We start from the raw sequence: 17,823 nt of genomic DNA, 5'->3' as shown, positions 1-17,823 counted from the left end.
ACTGAATGACTTTGGTCTTTCCCAAGGGGTCAGTGAATCAAGTGGAGAGAAGGAAAATGTAATTCAGTGACAAAGAACCAAGCCATAGAGAAAAAGAGAGAGGAGCGAGAGAGGGGCTTCCAGTGTCCAGCGACAGTAATTAAAGCAGGGGGTGATTAGTCCGCCTCTGCTGGCCAGCTCATGAGAAATCTATTGAGTCGCCATGTTAAATCGTCAATTTGGAACCATTAGGCCATGCTATATTCACAAACATGGCGGTAATGATGATAAGGTTGAGCCTCTGTGGGGTTACTAAAGAGGACGCCCCCATTTCTCTATCCCATTCACCCCCCTTCTTTCTCTCTCTGTCACTCCCCCCACTCTTTCTCTCTCTCTCTCTCTATGGGCTTCGGAGGCCAAACATCACAGCTGATGTTGTGAATTAGGCCCATTGAGTGAGTCACGGTGTATTAGCTCTTCTGCCATCCTAATGAAAGAAAGCCAGCCTGTGCCCTCTGCTTTGACATCATGGACAACTTGTTAACACAACACAAGTACCTTGGAGGGTGAAGCCACTGTGTTGGTCAGGACTGTATGCAGTGTTCCCAAGCTGGTTCACACCTCCAGTGTTTCTGGTTGGTGTCTCTACATGCCAGCTTATCCCGAATTTTGGTTGGTGTCCTAAATTGCAGTCTATACCCAATTTAGTGAACTAATTTAATAGCCTAAGACAAGGAATCCAACAACATGTTAAGGGAGGCAGGCAAGGACAGATGGCTAACAGTAGCGGCTTGTTAAGTGCTCAAATAATAATGTAAATGTTTGTGTTTGTGATATGTTGTGCCAGTGACAGCTGTAGTGTGTCTTGATTTAGCATCACAGAGCGAGAGATATTGAAAATGGTCCCCCTGTATTGCACCAGTCAGAGCAGAAAGGAGCTCCATGAATTATTCACAGCATCCTGGCTATGTCTCAAATGAAACCCTAGTCGCCATACAGTGTACTACCCTATGTGCCCTGGTCTAAAGTAATGCACAAAATAGGGAGTAGGGTGACATTAGGGACACAATCAAATACTGAAAGCAAACCAAATGCAGCTTGCCAACCTGACATTATTGCCTTCTCGCTGTTCTCATTAGTCAAAGGGGAAGAAATAAAAACACCTAAAGATTATTTTTCTTCAAACATGGGAGGGAGCACAGGGGATCAAAGACGCTATCATGTCAATAACAAAAAACAAATCTAGTTCGGCAGAAAGATACAGTTGGCAAATTTTGTATGGAAATGCAGGATAGCAAGATCAGTGAGGGGATTACCTAATCAGGAATTGATTTTAGAGTAGCGTATCATTTTGAAGATCTACAATACCCATCAACAGTTTGGACACCAACTGTTTCACAGGTTTTCTAGTAAAAATAGAGAAAGTGGAATGTAGAATAATAGTGAAGACATCAAAACTATTAAATAAGTTAATCAGTTCAGTGAAAATAATGTGGAATATAGTAACCAAAAATGTGGCAAACAGAACAAAATACATTTTAGATTTTGGATTCATATTGTAGTAGCCAACCTTTGCCTTGATGACAGCATTGGCCACACTTTGCATTCTCTCAACCAGCTTCACAAAGTAGTCACCTGGATTTTTTTTTCATTTGTCAGATGCCTTGTTAAAATTACATTTGTGGAATTTCTCTTCCTTCTTAATGAATTTGGGCTGATCAGTTATGTTGGAAGACCCAGGAATGGAAAACCCAGAGTAATCTCTGCTACATAAGATAGGTTAATTAGTTACTAGTTTCAGAAATGGTCAATTAACTGCAGCCAAAATAAATGATTCACAGAGTTTAAGTAACAGACACATCTCAACATACGTTGTTCAGAGGAGACTGCGTGAATCTGGCCTGTATGGTCAAATTTCTGCAAAGAAACCAGTATTACAGAGCAACAATAGAAACAGAAATTGACATTAGACCAGTGGAAATATGTCCTTTGGTCTGAAGTGTCCAAATTTAAGATTTTTTACTCTAACCGCTGTGTCTTTCTGAGACGCAAAGTGCGTGAACGGATTGTCTCAAAATAACCCTGTGTATGATTTATTCATAATCCAAGTAAAGAGTGTGCAAAGCGGTCATCAGCACAAAGAGTGGCAACTTTAAAGAATCTAAAAAATAAATGCATTTTGTTTATAAATCACTTTTTTGTTTAAAAACATTGTCATAGGTCTTCACTATTCTACGATGTGGAAAATTATAAAAATAAAGAAATGCCCTTGAATCTTGAGAGCCCTTGAGTAGATGTGTCTCTACATTTTACTGTTACTGTGTGTTAGTCTTCACTGGTAGCACCTTCATGAAAAGCTTCAAATTCCAAATATACCATTTGCTGTCACTGTGTACATTCAACCTTTGAGGGGTGTTTCACTGTATGGGGTATTTTACTTTTCATATAAGCTTTGCCTTTAGATAAAAGACTAGAAAAAGTTATTGTGCAGATTTTTGTCAAGGGGAAGGTTGTTGTAGCCTGTAATGTTCCTATTCAGAAGGTTATTTAACAGTATTCGTAATTTTCTCTTTGAAAGTTGCCTTTGATTTTCTTTTGATGAATTACATCAAGGTTCAATAGTTGACTGACTTTGTAATGCATCTAATAATATCTTGTTTTGGCCTTTCCATCCCTGTGTATTGGGTTCTACATTCTTCACCCTCTGATGCTCCATCTCTCTCTTTAAATCTCTCAGAAAATAAGTTCGCAGATATTGCCTTATTTTTTCGTGGAAGGTTAGACAAACAACCATTCAGGCTTTCACAGCTCCACGATTCCTCAAACTAGAGGGCAACTTGATCAGTTATAGATATGTAACACTATCAGATAAATCACAATATCCTTCCTCCACACACACACTGACCAAAACTGAGCAGGGCTGTCAATGTGCAAGGAGATATGAGGACGGGAAAAAAACATTGCTCATAAGCACTCTGCCACTGTGGAATTGTATTGCTCATTGTGGAACTGTCATCCGTATGGACCAAATTGCAGGAGATAAAAACAGAAGTGGTTTGGCTGCAGCACAGTCGCTCTCACAACAGGCAGACAGCTCTTTTTCACTTTGGAGAATTCCATTCTTCCTCCCCCTCTTCGTCTGGCCCCCTATAAGTCAGAAGTGTGCTCTAGCCCTATGAGTGTCAGTGTAACTGTGCTAAACAAAGATGGCCGACAAAGGTGAAAGCGCTTGCCAAGGCTCTAATCAGCCCTCTCCCAGCTGTGAGGGATGAATAATGAGCAAAGGGGCCAAGTCAGGCCCTAATGAAGTCAGCTAGCTCTCTCAAACTCCATCTCCATCACACTCTCTTTCTCTTTAACTCTCCTGCTGCTGCTGCCGTGCCTGACACGGCATTTGTCTGCATATGGTGAGCTAGCAAGCTACACCTCTCGTCTGAATTACCACAGGGAGGGGAGAAAAATGCATTGGCGCTAATGAAGTGATGACGGCAAAGGCAGTGGTAGTGGAAGATCGCTGCATTGGTGTCCAATGTATTGAGTATGCAATTCAGGTGGTGTTGATGATCTACTGTATATGTTTCACGTAGTATCACATATTAAATGCATATTGAGCATTTTAAGGTGTGAGCAAAAGTGCATTGGCATATGCTACTCTCTCTCTCTTTTCCTTCTGAGCACTCAGGATGTGCCAGCTGTATGTTGCCTTTGATTTAGGCTTGCCCCAGATCTGCTCTCTAATGAGCTGAGTGCTCAATCAATAATTCACTGGAGTTTGAATAAAAATCTGGGGTGATCAGAGCTGGTTTCACACAAGAATGTAATCAGTGCCATTCACAAGCATGGATTTGGCCAAGCTTTCCCCAGCTTGTTACTCCTCCTTTCTGGTTTATTTTACCTGTATTAAGCAGAGTCAGAGACCACACAATGCAGGGCCAGAATGACAATGGATGGAATCTACACGTAATTGTGTGCCATCCCTTTGTAAAACTAATACGTTTCAGGTAGAACCCGAATGGTTTGAGATATGAACATTTTGGTTTTTAGCTAGAATCCATGTGGAACCCATGCTGGGTAGAACTCTCTGTGTATAGGATTTTACCTGGAATCAAATGGGTTCTACCTGTAACCTGAAACTCTTATCAGTGGGTTCCCTCAAACACAACCACTCCCAAATTTAGATTTTATTTTTATGGATTCAAGAACTGACCATTAACGATTAAAAAAAATTATAGTTTTAACCATGTTTACATGTTCACATGTATTATCTGTAGCCTCCCTGCATACTTATCTGAACAATCCTGAAATAGTCCCAGTTTTGCCATCTCTTGAGATATTTGAACCATACAGACATGTATATTTGGTGAAATAAATCAGGAGTTACATGAGGTGAAACTTTTTTGCTGAATTCAAGGCAAATGATCTAAATCCATCTTATTGGTCTCCCACAGTTCCCCCAGATGACCCTGTGATTGTGGGGGCCCCCGTGGTAAGCCTTAGGGCTGGCGACCCCCTTAACCTGACATGCCATGCCGACAACGCCAAGCCTGCCGCCTCCATCATCTGGATCCGCAACGGGCAGGTCCTGAACGGTGCCATTTACTCTAAGGTATGGAAGGGCCAAGCGCCCACTTCAAATATTAATGCAGATTAGGGTTCTTTAGAGCTGACTCTGTGTACATGTGGGGACCTGGAATAACCTACAATTGCACATTTTGTCAAATTGGGTTTAATTTTATGTTAAGGAATTGCCAGTTAGTGTTAATTGTTAGGGCTTGGTTGTCAAGGTTAAAAAAAAAAAAATCAGTTTAAGGTTACATTTGGATTAACAATAAAAATGTGGTTAAACATTAGGGGCCGGTTCCGCAGACACAGATTAAGCCTAGTCTAGGATTTAAAAAAAATAGCTCAATGGATTTTTGTAAGGCTTAATACATGTCTGTGAAACTGTTCTGTACTAAGGAGTACAGAACATTCCTTTCTTGGTATGGGTTAGGTTTTATAAAGACAAAAACGTGTGTGTGTACAATACATTTATTTAGGTTTTTATTTTGCAAAAATGTATAAAAAGTGCACACACATACTGAAATTAAGTTCAGTATGTGTGCACATAAATAAATTGATTGTGCACCTCAAATAAGTGCTATCCATTCCCCTCTTTCGATCTTCCTCTCTGATCCCGTCTCCACTATTCCTCTCCTCCCTCCACAGCTGTCCTGAAAAAGGCCTCGCTCTGTCAATTTAATGACAGCTGAGATTTTTAATTTGATCCACAAGGCAAGATGGAGCACTTGCGTCGCTTTAAACATGATGAAAAAAAGAGAAACCATTTCAACACTACATTATGGATGTGTTCTTGGGCAATTTGTTCATTTTGTCAGCCCTGGGTAGGAAACTGAGAAAATGAGAGAGCCGTTTAAAGCGGCAGACCCATAATATTCTCACCAGTGTAGACTTGCTCTTTCTGGGTAGAGCCTAACCCACACAAAACCACTGGAGAGAGAGAGCTCCCTTCACTCATTGTAAGCCCATGAATTAGACACAGGAAAGCCACTTAGACATGTTTATTATTATATCAGCACCCTCCTTCCCGATTAATATTCCAAACATACCCACTTTGCATCACTAGCATGGCACGATGTACATGTAACATTATGTAAATTGATTTTTACAGGCCGCCATGTACAGTAACAACTGTGTATGTACTTAGCACCTACATCGCCGGTTCAGCGCTTTTCACCATGGCAGATTGTCAGGATGAATCAGACAACAAATGTCTCAACACTCAAGAATAATGAATATTCTAGAAATGTATGGAGATCTAGAGGGTTAATAAATGCTACACTGTGCTTAGTATTACTATAGATTTTAGGATCAGTGTAAAGTGCCTGCATAAAGATTAATTATTATTAGAGGCAGAACCAACACTGTAGATGTGTTTTCATCTTCATGGAATGATGATGGAGGTTTTGGAAAAACATACTTATAATCAGATCATGCCTGAAGAACCACTGAGGCCAACTTCATTTTGAAATGTGCCTTAAGGGCAAAATAGAAAAATCAACAATTTTAAATGAACACTTCAAAACAAATAAACAATATGAGGAAGCCATGTCAGCATTCAAAGTTGTACACTGATAATGCCACCAACAAGAAACAGCAGAAGCAACTTAGTTCTGTAGCAGAGCTTTTTAAGTATTTGGTATTCAATTTATCTATGTGTTCCTATATATTTAAAGGTGCACTGTGTTGAATCCTGCTTCTAACATTTTAAACAATGACACGACATGTCTCCTCCCCTTCCCTTACTATACAAGACCGGAATAATATTAGCTAGTCCAGGGTGGAGGATGGTACTATGAGTGCAAATTCAAAGGAATTTACAAATATTTGTTGAATCTATATTCCACTGATATCCAGATATAGTTGCTAGTATTTCCTCATTCCATTCCCATATCCTTTCCCTTAACACTCAGACATTTTATTATTTAATGTTTCTTCCCATAAATGTGTTTGTTGGTGGGTCATTTTGGAAGTTCCTCAATCTGTATTAAATGTCTGGTACATATCTGAGTTGCGTTTGGGTGAACGTGGCCTGCACTAACTAATAGGTTTGGACAATTGTGTATTTTCCCACGTAAAATATATCCTGTGTGCCTCTTAAGTGCTCTCTTTCCTTTCACAAAACCCAGAGTACAATGCAATAGGTCCAGACAGCTTGTACTTGGATAATCTATTATGACGCAACCTCCAGGGCCCAGCCATTTACACAATGTACGCTTCCTGTATTCTCCCACAACACTACACAATCACACAAAGTTCAAATGACAGACAAGAAAATATGAACATCAGAAAACCAACCAACAATGCAAATTAAATGATTGGCATGTAATTATTTACATGAAATTATTTACATGAAATCAAGGGGGGGGGGGGGGGTCATGACCCCTCCCAATATTACAGACAGGTCAATGTAACCCCCCTGGAAAAGAGTGAAAATCCTGGGATCCATAGACACTGATCCCCAGTATACAATCCAAACCTACACCCCGTTGCATGAAAGTAATACAAGTCTTTCATACAATTTGATTCAAAGGATGTGGTAAATAGTGTTCCTAATGGGAACTAACTAGATTGGTTGAGACTAGAAGGACATCCCTCCAAATGGGTTTGGTGCCTCAGTTATGTCGGAAGCTTGTGCAGCAGAGCTTTTTCAACTAAAAAAGTAATAACGTGATCTACAGACCTTTAGTGAGGTCCAAGCAACCTTCTGATACAGGATGCAGTGATGTGTATTAAACCTGTCACCTGTTATGAACCAAGGTGCGCTGTGGAAGACTGCATCAAAAAGTTTAGAATATTGGTTGCTGGATTCTGATAAATGATATCAACATAGGGCTGGTGGGAACATGACTAAACAATATGTGTCCTATTGTTTAAGGAGAGACATGATTTATGTATAAAAAAAAGACTCCCATTTTTAATATACACATTTTTTATTCAGCTCACTTGTATTTTTTTTTTTGCTTTTGTCAATCCAAACATATATTTTAGCTTTTATAGCTTGTATTTCACTTCCCCTTCATCACTGTACCTATTTTAAGCCAACAAGGGCTTTTAAAAAATATAACAGCATCTGACTGAAGACAATGGAGATAGACATTCAACTGATTTGATCGGGAATCAGTCTGTAATGTACAGTGATTACTTATGTACTGTTTGCAGCAAGCCGTTTGGTATGAAGCATGACTCAACTCCATATCATCTTCCTGTCTGTGTTAATGCTCGTTGAAACCAAGATGTGCATCATTGAGCACATTAACTCTTGCCAGCAGTTGCTGCCGGTGACAAGAAGGAAATGTAAGAAGGCCACGTTGTCTTCATTTGTATTACCTCCTGAGGCTACATCTAGGACTGTATGGATCATCCCTGTGTTATTTAAAATGGAAGTTCTGGAGCTCCCTCACCACTGATGTCGTTTTGGAATATGTGCATCCTATCTATTTTCAGCTCAAGCTGTTTTTTTTTTTAAATAGCATTTTCCCCATAAATGGCTACTTCCATGAACCTGACACTTTTGGGAGAGTATTCAGTAGAGCTACAAGTTGTGCTCATAAGTTTGCACACCCTGGCAGAAATTGTGAAATGTTGGCATTGATTTTGAAAATATGACTGATCATGCGAAAACAAAACTGTCTTTTATTTAAGGATAGTGATTATATGAAGCCATTTATTATCACATAGTTGTTTGGCTCCTTTTTAAATTATAATGATAACAGAAATCACCCAAATGGCCCTTATCAAAAGTTTACATACCCTTGAATGTTTGGCCTTGTTACAGACACACAAGGTGACACACACAGGTTAAAATGGCAATTAAAGGTGAATTTCCCACACCTGTGGCTTTTTAAATTGCAATTAGTGTCTGTGTATAAATATTCAATGAGTTTGTTATCTCTCACGTGGATGCACTGAGCAGGCTGGATACTGAGCCATGGGGAGCAGAAAAGAACTGTCAAAAGACCTAAGTAACACGTTAATGGAACTTTATATTGACACGCCTCACAGCTTCTGGCACACTATAATTTGGAGACCAAAATAGAGCTTTATGGTCACAACCATAAGCGCTATGTTTGGAGAGGGGTCAACAAGGCTTATAATGAACAGAAACCATCCCCACTGTGAAGCATGGTGGTGGCTCACTGATGTTTGGGAATGTGTGAGCTCGGAAGGCACAGGGAATCTTGTGAAAATTGATGGCAAGATGATCACAGCTTGTTTTCAGAATATTCTGGCAGACAAATTGCATTCTCCTGCATGAAATCTGCGCATGGGACGTTCTTGGACTTTCCAGCACAACAATGACCCTAAGCATAAGGCCAAGTTTAACAGGAGTCAGTTCTTTTCTATGTCGAAATGTTTTGTTTTACGATTCTACCATTCTGTTTTGATCTACAGTTGAATGTGAATCCCATAAGAAATAAAAAAACGTGTTTTGCTGCTCAGTCATGTTTTCTTTACAAATGGTACATATATTATCAATTCTCCAAGGGTTTGCAAACTTTTGAGAACAAATGTATATCTAAAGATTATGAGTACTGTGTAAACTATAATGCAATATTATAATGCTGATTTAAGAAGAGGTGGAGTGTTACTAAGATGAACAGCATGTTTCTCTTCAGAATTCACTCTCTCCTGACAATCACTTGGGTGTTTTGGTGAATCGTTTGCCCTTTGTTAATGTCTATCGATTCCCTGTTAAATATGCCTGTAGTCATCACCTGTAGTGCATTTCCCCTTATTAAACAAAATGTCTAATCTACAAAGTTTGGCTTTGGTCATTTATTTTTAAATATCCAATGCACTGGAGATGTTTATAAAGCATAAAATGTCTATATCTGCTAGTGATGTACATTCATCCAAAGTCAAGTCCGAAATGGCATGAGACCACTGCGTACCTCTAAATTATAATTACAAATATGTTAGTTAGCTTGTATCTTGCAGTGGCTGTGATATGCGGTTATATTGCAATAGCTGTGATGTTTGGTTATCTTACAATGGCTGTAAAATGTGGTTATAGTTATCTTCGGTACTCTATTTGCTCTGGATAAGAATGTTAAATGAACACAACCTAAATGTAATGTAAATAGGAAATCATGTAATGGGAGTATCTAGTGGTAATCTCTGGCCTTCCATTGATTTCTTAGACATTGTTGCGGGATGGGAGAAGGGAGAGCACAGTCAGCACACTCTACCTCTCTGCCTCCAACATCGAGACAGGACAACGCATCACCTGTCGGGCCTCCAATAAAGCAGTGCCAAATGGGAAAGATGCCACCGTCACCATTGATATCCAACGTGAGTAGAGCACCCCATCAATCAATCAATGAATTGATCAATAGATGTATATGCTCTGAAAGGTCTGACAGTATTAACAAAAAGAAAAGTGTATTTTTCCCTTTATTTAACTCAAAACAGCTAATACCTGGAGAACCGACGCAGCATTTCCAATATATATTAACAGTCTTTTGAAGTATGTTTATATTGGTGTAAAATGTGTTTTGGTACATGGCTGAAATGTAACTTCTACGAAAAGCATAACTTCCTTTTCAAAGAAAAACAAACATGATTGATGTGGTTTCGAAGCACAATGGAAGAGAGAATGCATTTGATGACAATGAACAATGTCACGGTCTCAGCCAATAAAAATCTGTACGTTTTTGCCATATGATTCTTCCTGTATGTGCTGGCATTGTGTGCGCTTTTCTTCCTTTCCTGCGCTCATCCTGTCACTAATCATTTATTCAAATACATTCATATGAGATTCCTTCCCAAAAGCGCAAAATGGGCTCGGTCTGTACAAAATTCAATTGTCAGATGACATTACTTGATCACAAAAAAACATTTGCCGTAAGTAATGGATTTTAAAAACGGGGGCTTCTGCATCCCTCACAACTCTTTCAAAGCTATTAAGTATGACTAATAAAGCAGAACATACTATTCAAGGATCCATTACTCTTGACAGCTCTATTCTTTCTTGTTGTTCATTCTTCCAGTTCCTGCGTGTTGTTCATTCTTCCCAAGCTCTTTCAGTTTGGCAAAATAATTCCTAAAATAAAATGTGTCTGTAGCTGGCAGCAGCAACATTTGGGCCATAGTGATGCGTTTGTCCTCAAATCCATTTGGGTAATTAGGCGAATCTGATACTGATCATAAGCATAGTCAATTTGGTGGGCCTCAACTGCTCGTGTGCTGTGTTGAGGACAGGAGTAGCATACATCAACAGTGGTTGAAGATCACATCGCCCAAGAGCTTGAGCAAAGGGTCTGCATTTAAAGCTTAACATTAGCCTGGCTGATTTACAAATTGGCCGTTTGTGCACCGTGCTCTCTTTCCACTTTGCATGCGTATGCAGAAGCGAAGGGAGCCATGGATCATTGAAGAGGATGGGGATAAAATAAAACACAAGGAAGCAATTTAGCCAAGTAGAAAGCCAGCCGTAAGCTGCAGGCTCCCATGTTACCAATGGGGGGCAGGTGTTGGATGAATAAGTGATGTTAGCGCTTGGCGAGGTAAAGAGGGCACAAGGCTCCTGGGAGTCCTTGGGGTCCACCGACTGCCACCAGGGGCAACCTGTCACAGTAGCCGGTTAATATTAATGAGAGGCAGCTGTCGGTTTTTGTGGTGACAAGCACACACAAAGACACACCGTCAGAAATTAGCTGAAAACTGCGTCGTTACTCCCCACCCCGTGGCAAGCTCTATGTAGTATGAGCAAACTTGCTGTCAGTTCTTCATCTGCCCTATGGCAAAATGGCTGTGATGCATGTGATGTGTTACAAGAACGGAGACAAACGGATCTGCTCCAAATGTGAATGATTACTTGAAAACGTCTCCGTGCACCTTGGGAAAACGTGTACAATGGCATAAATTAAACTGTGTGCCCCACCCTAAAGGCTTTGGACATCCTTATACCAGTGTTTATTTTGGCACCCTTTTTTTTTTATCATAGTTGTTTTCTAGAGAACTGTTAATTATTGCCTGATTGGCCTATAGTTAACAAAAATCACTGACTTAAGTGAATAAAACACCCAATGTCAGTATAGTTATAGTAATGCAAGTTTAGTAAGCTAATAGCAGGCACAAATGTCAATCTTTCCAGGCACAGGTGAGTAGCCCATGAGCATACGGGAAAGACGTTTTAATGCCAAAAAACATCATCCTGCCTAGTATGCTTACATAAGCCAACAATACAATGTCACTTACCGACTCGTGTTCTGACAGTCATCCTCTAATCTCATCCCAACACCAGGCTTGATTTGCTTGCACAGAATTTGACAGAAGAGCCACTTGCTGAATGAGAGAAGGCTACATATTACCAGACAGAACCATGAGGACGGGCCAACGATGTAGGCTTCACTGTAGCACTGCTTCTGATTGAGGATAAAACAAAACAGCATTTGTAGTCATGCACCTACAGTAATGCCATGGATTTGCGTGCTTTTTGTATAATTACATAATAGCAAAGGAGCTGATCTCACTGGAAAGCCCTCTATCCCTTTACAAAAATCTAATTTCCAGTAACGTTAGCCAAGAGTTTAGTCACAGTCATCTTGTTATAGACCAAACAAAATTAACAAAAATGTGTATTCAGTTGTTGTTTTCTGGATCTGTTTCATCAGCAGTGTTGGAGAACATTAAACTTTTTAAAGTACAGTTGTGCTCATAAGTTTGCATACCCTGGCAGAAATTGTGAGATTTTAGCATTGATGAAAATATGACTGATCATGCAAAGAAAATACTATTTTATTTAAGGATAGTGATCATATGAAGCCATTTATTATCACATAGTTATTTGGCTCCTTTTTAAATTATATTGATAACAGAAGTCAGCCAAATGGCCTTGATCAAAAGTTTACATACCCTTGAATGTTTGGCCTTGTTACAGACACACAAGGTGACACACACAGGTGAAAATGGCAATTAAAGGTGAATTTCCCACACCTGTGGCTTTTTAAATTGCAATTAGTGTCTGTGTATAAATATTCAATGAGTTTGTTATCTCTGACGTGGATGCACTGAGCAGGCTAGATACTGAGCCATGGGGAGCAGAAAAGAACTGTCAAAAGACCTAAGTAACAAGGTAATAGAACTTTATAAAGATGGAAAAGGGTAGAAAAAGATATCCAAAGCCTTGCAAATACCGGTCAGTACTGTTCAATCACTTATTAAGAAGTGGAACATTTGGGGATCTCTTGATACCAAGCCAAGGTCAGGTAGACCAAGAAAGATTTCAGCCGAAACTGACAGAAGAATTGTTCGGGATATAAAGAAAAACCCACAGGTAACCTCAGAAGAAATATAGGCTGCTCTGGAAAAAGAAGGTGTGGTTGTTTCAAGGAGCACAATACAACGATACTTGAACAAAAATGTGCTGCATGGTTAAGCTACCAGAAAGAAGCTACACAGATAAACATACATTCTCAAAAAAGAAAACATTAGGCAGATTGGAATTTGAAAATGTTTGCAATAATGTTCATAATCCATTAATGTTTCATGACTTATAATTACTAAATTTGCTTTGAAATTATTCAGAATAATCACATTTAGAAACAGAACATGTATTTAGATTTTTATTTGCAATGAAGTTTGGCTTTTAAACAGAGGATGATTTGGGATCAAACTTTGGTTGTCCAACAGGGAAAAGATTTCAGCAAAATGTTATTAGTTATAATCAATGATTAGGTATAGACGATTTGTTATAGACAAGGGCAATAATGACGTAGTCAAAATACTAAATTGCTTCCCAAGTCTGAATCGCGCAGCTCAACCTTCATGAACTTCAACAGAAAGTGCTGCCATCTTTGCATTGTTTTGTTGCCACTTGCTACAGGAGAAAATAAACAAATTTCAGTGACCCTCTTTTGTTCAAACACAATTTAACCAAAAGTGACTTCAGTGTAGTGTGGTACTGAAGTGTGTCCAGAAAACCTCATGGAATGTAAACACATCTATACCCTGCTCTAATACCAACAGTGATGCAATCCGTTGCTCCTCCACTCTGAACCTGGTGTCATACTGTGACAATAACACAACAACACAGCAGGCCTGTTAGTTGTCTTGTGATTTTAGTATATACAAATCACACAAAATCTCATAATGACAATGCAAAAAGATTTTTCACCAAAAAAAAAAAAACATCATATACATACGTTTCTTACCCGTTCTTCAGTTCTCTGTACAATAGCCTTCGGCAGCGATCACAGCCTTAAGTCTTCACAGCTAGTATTGTTCTACCAGCTTCGGGTATTGTTCTACCAGCTTTGTACACCTGGATTTGCCTAGTCTCTTCCATTCTTCCTGATATATATACTCTTAAGCTTTGTCATAATGGATGAGGAACGTTGTTGAACTGTGAAATTCAGGTCTCCCCAAAGATGTTCAATTGAGTTCAAGTCTGGCCTTTGGCTGGGCCACTCAAGGACATTAACAGTCTTGTCCCAAAGTCATTCCAGTGTTGTCTTGGCTGTGTGCTTCAGGTTGTTTTTGTGCTAATAGACTAATCTTTGCCCCAGTCTAATGTTCTGTGCACTGTGGATAAGGTTCTTCAAGGACTCTGTATTTCACTCCATTCAACCTTCTCTTACTCCTGACCAGTCTCCCAGTCCCTGCCACTAAGGAGTGTCCCCACAGCCCCCACCATAATGCGTCACTCAAGCGATAGTGTTAGGCAGGTGATGAGTGATACATTTTGTTTGTCAGATAATCTTTTATCTCATGCTCTCTCAGTCCTTCAGGCACCAAGTCATATGCATTCTACTCAGGAGTGGCTTCCATTTAGCCACTCTACAATAAAGGCCTGATTGATGGAGCACTGCAGAAGTGTTTTCCTTCTGGCAGGTTCTCTGCAGAAAATCTCTGAAGCTCTGGTACAATGGATGTTTGGTTCTTGATCCCTGACCAAGGCCCTTGAATATTTACTTAGTTTGGGTGGATAGTTTCCAATGGAGTCTTGGTGATTCTGGACTTCTTTAAATTGTCACAAAGATCGAGTCCTGCTGGTAACTTTCAATGCTTTAGCATTTAGCATCTAGTGTATAGATAAGTGTTGTGCCTTTGCAAATCATGTCCACAGCTGAACTTCAATAAAAAAAAATTGAGAAGCCTCAAGAATGATCAAAGGGCAAAGAATGCATCCCAATTTGGAGTGACATGGAAAACGGTCTGAATTCTTAAGTACATGAGACAGTTTTTGGAACACATTTCTAAAAACCTGTTTTCGCTATGTCAGGGATATTATGTGTATTTATGGCAAAACAAAAATATTTAATTAATTATGTATGAAGTCTATAACAACAAAATGTGGAAAACATGAAGGGTTTGGAATCCTTTCCGAAGGCACTGTAAATACATAATACCTATGTTATTTTTTTCAATAAAATGTTATGGTTGGTCAGTGATATAAAAGGTGCCGTGAATTCTAACACTACACACCCAGGGTACTCATATTGTCCAATTATTTCACCGATCATCATTCATTTGTGTCAGCGCTGGGCCTGTTGAGTGCCTGAGCATGCTGACAGTCTATTGATAATTAGTTATGGGTAAAATGATATTGTTTGGTCACACTATTTTTTCCCAAGAGTTTGCTGAGCACTGGCTGCAGGCTGCTTGGGCTCTTTTTAGAAGCATTAAAGGGTCCTTTGCTCTTCTGTCTTTGGCTTCTCTCCAGGTCTTGAGGCTGACACTCTCCCTGGGCTTAGATAAACCATGTGGCCAAAAGGACTAGCATTATCTTTCGCTAGCAACACCAGTAATTTACCATCCAGGTTGTCAGTACCAGGTGGCTTGTCCATATTGATCGATAGCAATACTTTTCACCTCTTCTAGGATTACAGCGTTTGTCTTTTATTATTTGGTCAGTGTTGCATGAATATGACGGCTCAGCATTTGTAGTTGGCATGTTATGTCTCAGTTTGCTAATCTTGTCAACAAAAAATCATTAAAGTGTTTGGCAATATCAAAGGGTTTTGTTATGAACGAGCCATCTGGCTCAATGAAGGATCAACCTGATTCAGCATTTTTGCACAAAATGTCATTTAAGGTACCCCGAGAGCTTTTTACTATGTTTCTTTACATCATTAATCTTGGTTTCATAGTGCAGTTTCTTCATATTTTTCTTTAGTTTGTTACTACGTGATTCAGAATTTACAGTACCGCTGACAATCCTCTGTGCAGCCACACTTAATTGACGGTCCCTTTCCATCATGCCTTTGTGCAATGCAGTTTTCAAACCACACATCTATTCATAAAGATTTGGCAGTTCTAGCAGGCTGCTTCTTAGTGGGTGCAGGCTTCTCTGGAACTGGACCGCAGAATAAATTCTCTAAATGCACCATCAAGTCCCTACTCATAACATGTCATAAAACAGCAAATATCCCTCACATCCTGCACACCGGATGCATTACGGCAGTTGTACAAGTAGTTAGTGAATCAATGGCTTTGTTTTCAGTTGAAAATACTGTCAAAACACTTGGGTGATTTTCTTCCTGTAATGTACTGGTTACAGTTGAAGCTCCTGTTAACGTTGATAGCTTGATGACTGCTAGTCCATATTTATATATTTATATGTCTCTAATGAACTACACCTCTTTACAAAAAAAACATTCATTTTACATAAAATACACTGACTGACATGTTCTTTCTATATTTATTCATCGCGTCCATTTGAACAGGAAGTCAGCGATTGACTAACAGATGGACAGTTTGTCTTATAATAGTTCTGCAATGATGACATTGAATGCGGAACGATAATGTTTAACCTAAGTCCCCCGACAGTATTCTTGCATATATCTTAAGGGTTTTCAAGGTCTTGGTGAATGTACTGGAGGCCTGTTTGATCTGTTGGTTCTGTAGGCAAACTGCAGTGGGTGGAGGGAGGCATCAGGGATGGGTTTTTAGATAGGGCAGGATCATTTACACCTGGTTTTCTTGACTCACATCGTAGCAGGACTGAAAGGAAAAGTGTACTTACTCAGCTTAATTGCTGCCTGTTTAGGTTCAAATAACTGTGCAGCACTCATGATTTCTGGGAATGACAAGGAGATCAGCAAGCAGTGCTCATGAATGCCAGAGGGAGTTGTCCCTCAACACCATTGATTTTATGGTGGCCTTGGCATCACCTAGGCAGGTACTACATTATAAGCAATGGAGCACCACTACCTGCAGAGATGCAACTCTTTTGGAGGAACCAAACTTTGGAGAAGCAGGTGTGGTGTACTAACGAAAAGACCTGGGCCTATTTGTCAGACTGTCTTTGTATTTCCCTGGTGGATCAATGCCCCCTCGACTTTGCCTTTCCAGCCCACTGCCTCAACTCCCAGATCTGACTACTAAAGAGAATTTTTCAATCCATCTCTATCAAATATTTTTCAAGTGCATTGCAGGTAAGCAGAATGGTAATAAATATTTTTTTGTGATCACTATCACAAGTATTGTCTCTATGTTTTTTATTACTGACAAACATGTCAAATTAATCAATTTAAGTTAAGTACCAGAAAGTATACATCATACTACCAAATAGTTTATGTAGTTAATGGCAAATAAATACTAGTAAGTGGCTGCTAAACCCTCTCGGCTCTGTCGGTAGACAAACAAATAAACACAAGGCTTTATTGCATCGCATCATGTCCTTGCCTTGCTTATTAGTAGAAGGATGTGTCTAATTGGTGGGTAGCTAATGTGCTGTGAGCTTTTATCCTTTCAATGTCATTATTGTTCTGGCATCCACCCAAATATTAAATGAATACATGTTATAAAATCCCTCGTAATATGCTGTATTCATGTTAGGTCAGCAAGTTCTGCTGATTCTGAGGCTATCCTATTATGGACACTGTAGCATTACCAGTAAAGTTCATTTTAGTGAAACAAGAAAATACTGTAAATCACAGGTACACTACCCATATTCAATGCGTATGTAATATTTTTTTTGCAATACAGTTAGCACCCTCTGTACCCATGGATGAATTAATGACCATGCAAATGTGTTGTCCACCCTGGGCACCTTACACACACACAGGCAGTAGCATAGGATCACATTGGGCATGCACACACACACTATCTCTCCTTTCTCAGCAAAGACACACTCACTCTGCCAGCTTAAGTAAGCAGAGTGTTTCATCAAGCTGAAGGAAGCAACTCAGTCTCCCCCAGGGAGTTTTCCCTAAAATAGCCCCATTCACTAGAGGTATCTACGGAAGCCCTAAAGTGTGAAGCAGGAAAATAAACAAAAAGTGCAGCAAAACACTAAGTTATCACCTTATAATGAGTTATTATCTTGTTGTAACA

At 39.5% G+C, this 17,823-nt stretch overlaps 1 protein-coding gene across 2 annotated transcripts in view; it reads left to right on the top strand.

The window, feature by feature from the left end:
• The window catches only part of kirrel3a (kirre like nephrin family adhesion molecule 3a), a 206,976-nt gene that overhangs the window by 149,091 nt on the left and 40,062 nt on the right, over positions 1–17,823 (top strand). For both annotated transcript variants that reach the window (XM_010870739.4, XM_020047869.3), the window contains exons 4-5: positions 4,428–4,585; positions 9,684–9,834. In XM_010870739.4, the coding sequence (XP_010869041.1) occupies positions 4,428–4,585; positions 9,684–9,834 (309 nt within the window). The remainder of the gene's footprint in view (positions 1–4,427; positions 4,586–9,683; positions 9,835–17,823) is intronic.

Source organism: Esox lucius, chromosome 7, assembly GCF_011004845.1.
Source record: "Esox lucius isolate fEsoLuc1 chromosome 7, fEsoLuc1.pri, whole genome shotgun sequence".
In the NCBI taxonomy this organism is placed as follows: Eukaryota; Metazoa; Chordata; class Actinopteri; order Esociformes; family Esocidae; genus Esox; species Esox lucius.
The sequence above is the reverse complement of the archived record's forward strand: the minus strand, read 5'-3'. Positions and strand labels throughout refer to the sequence as shown.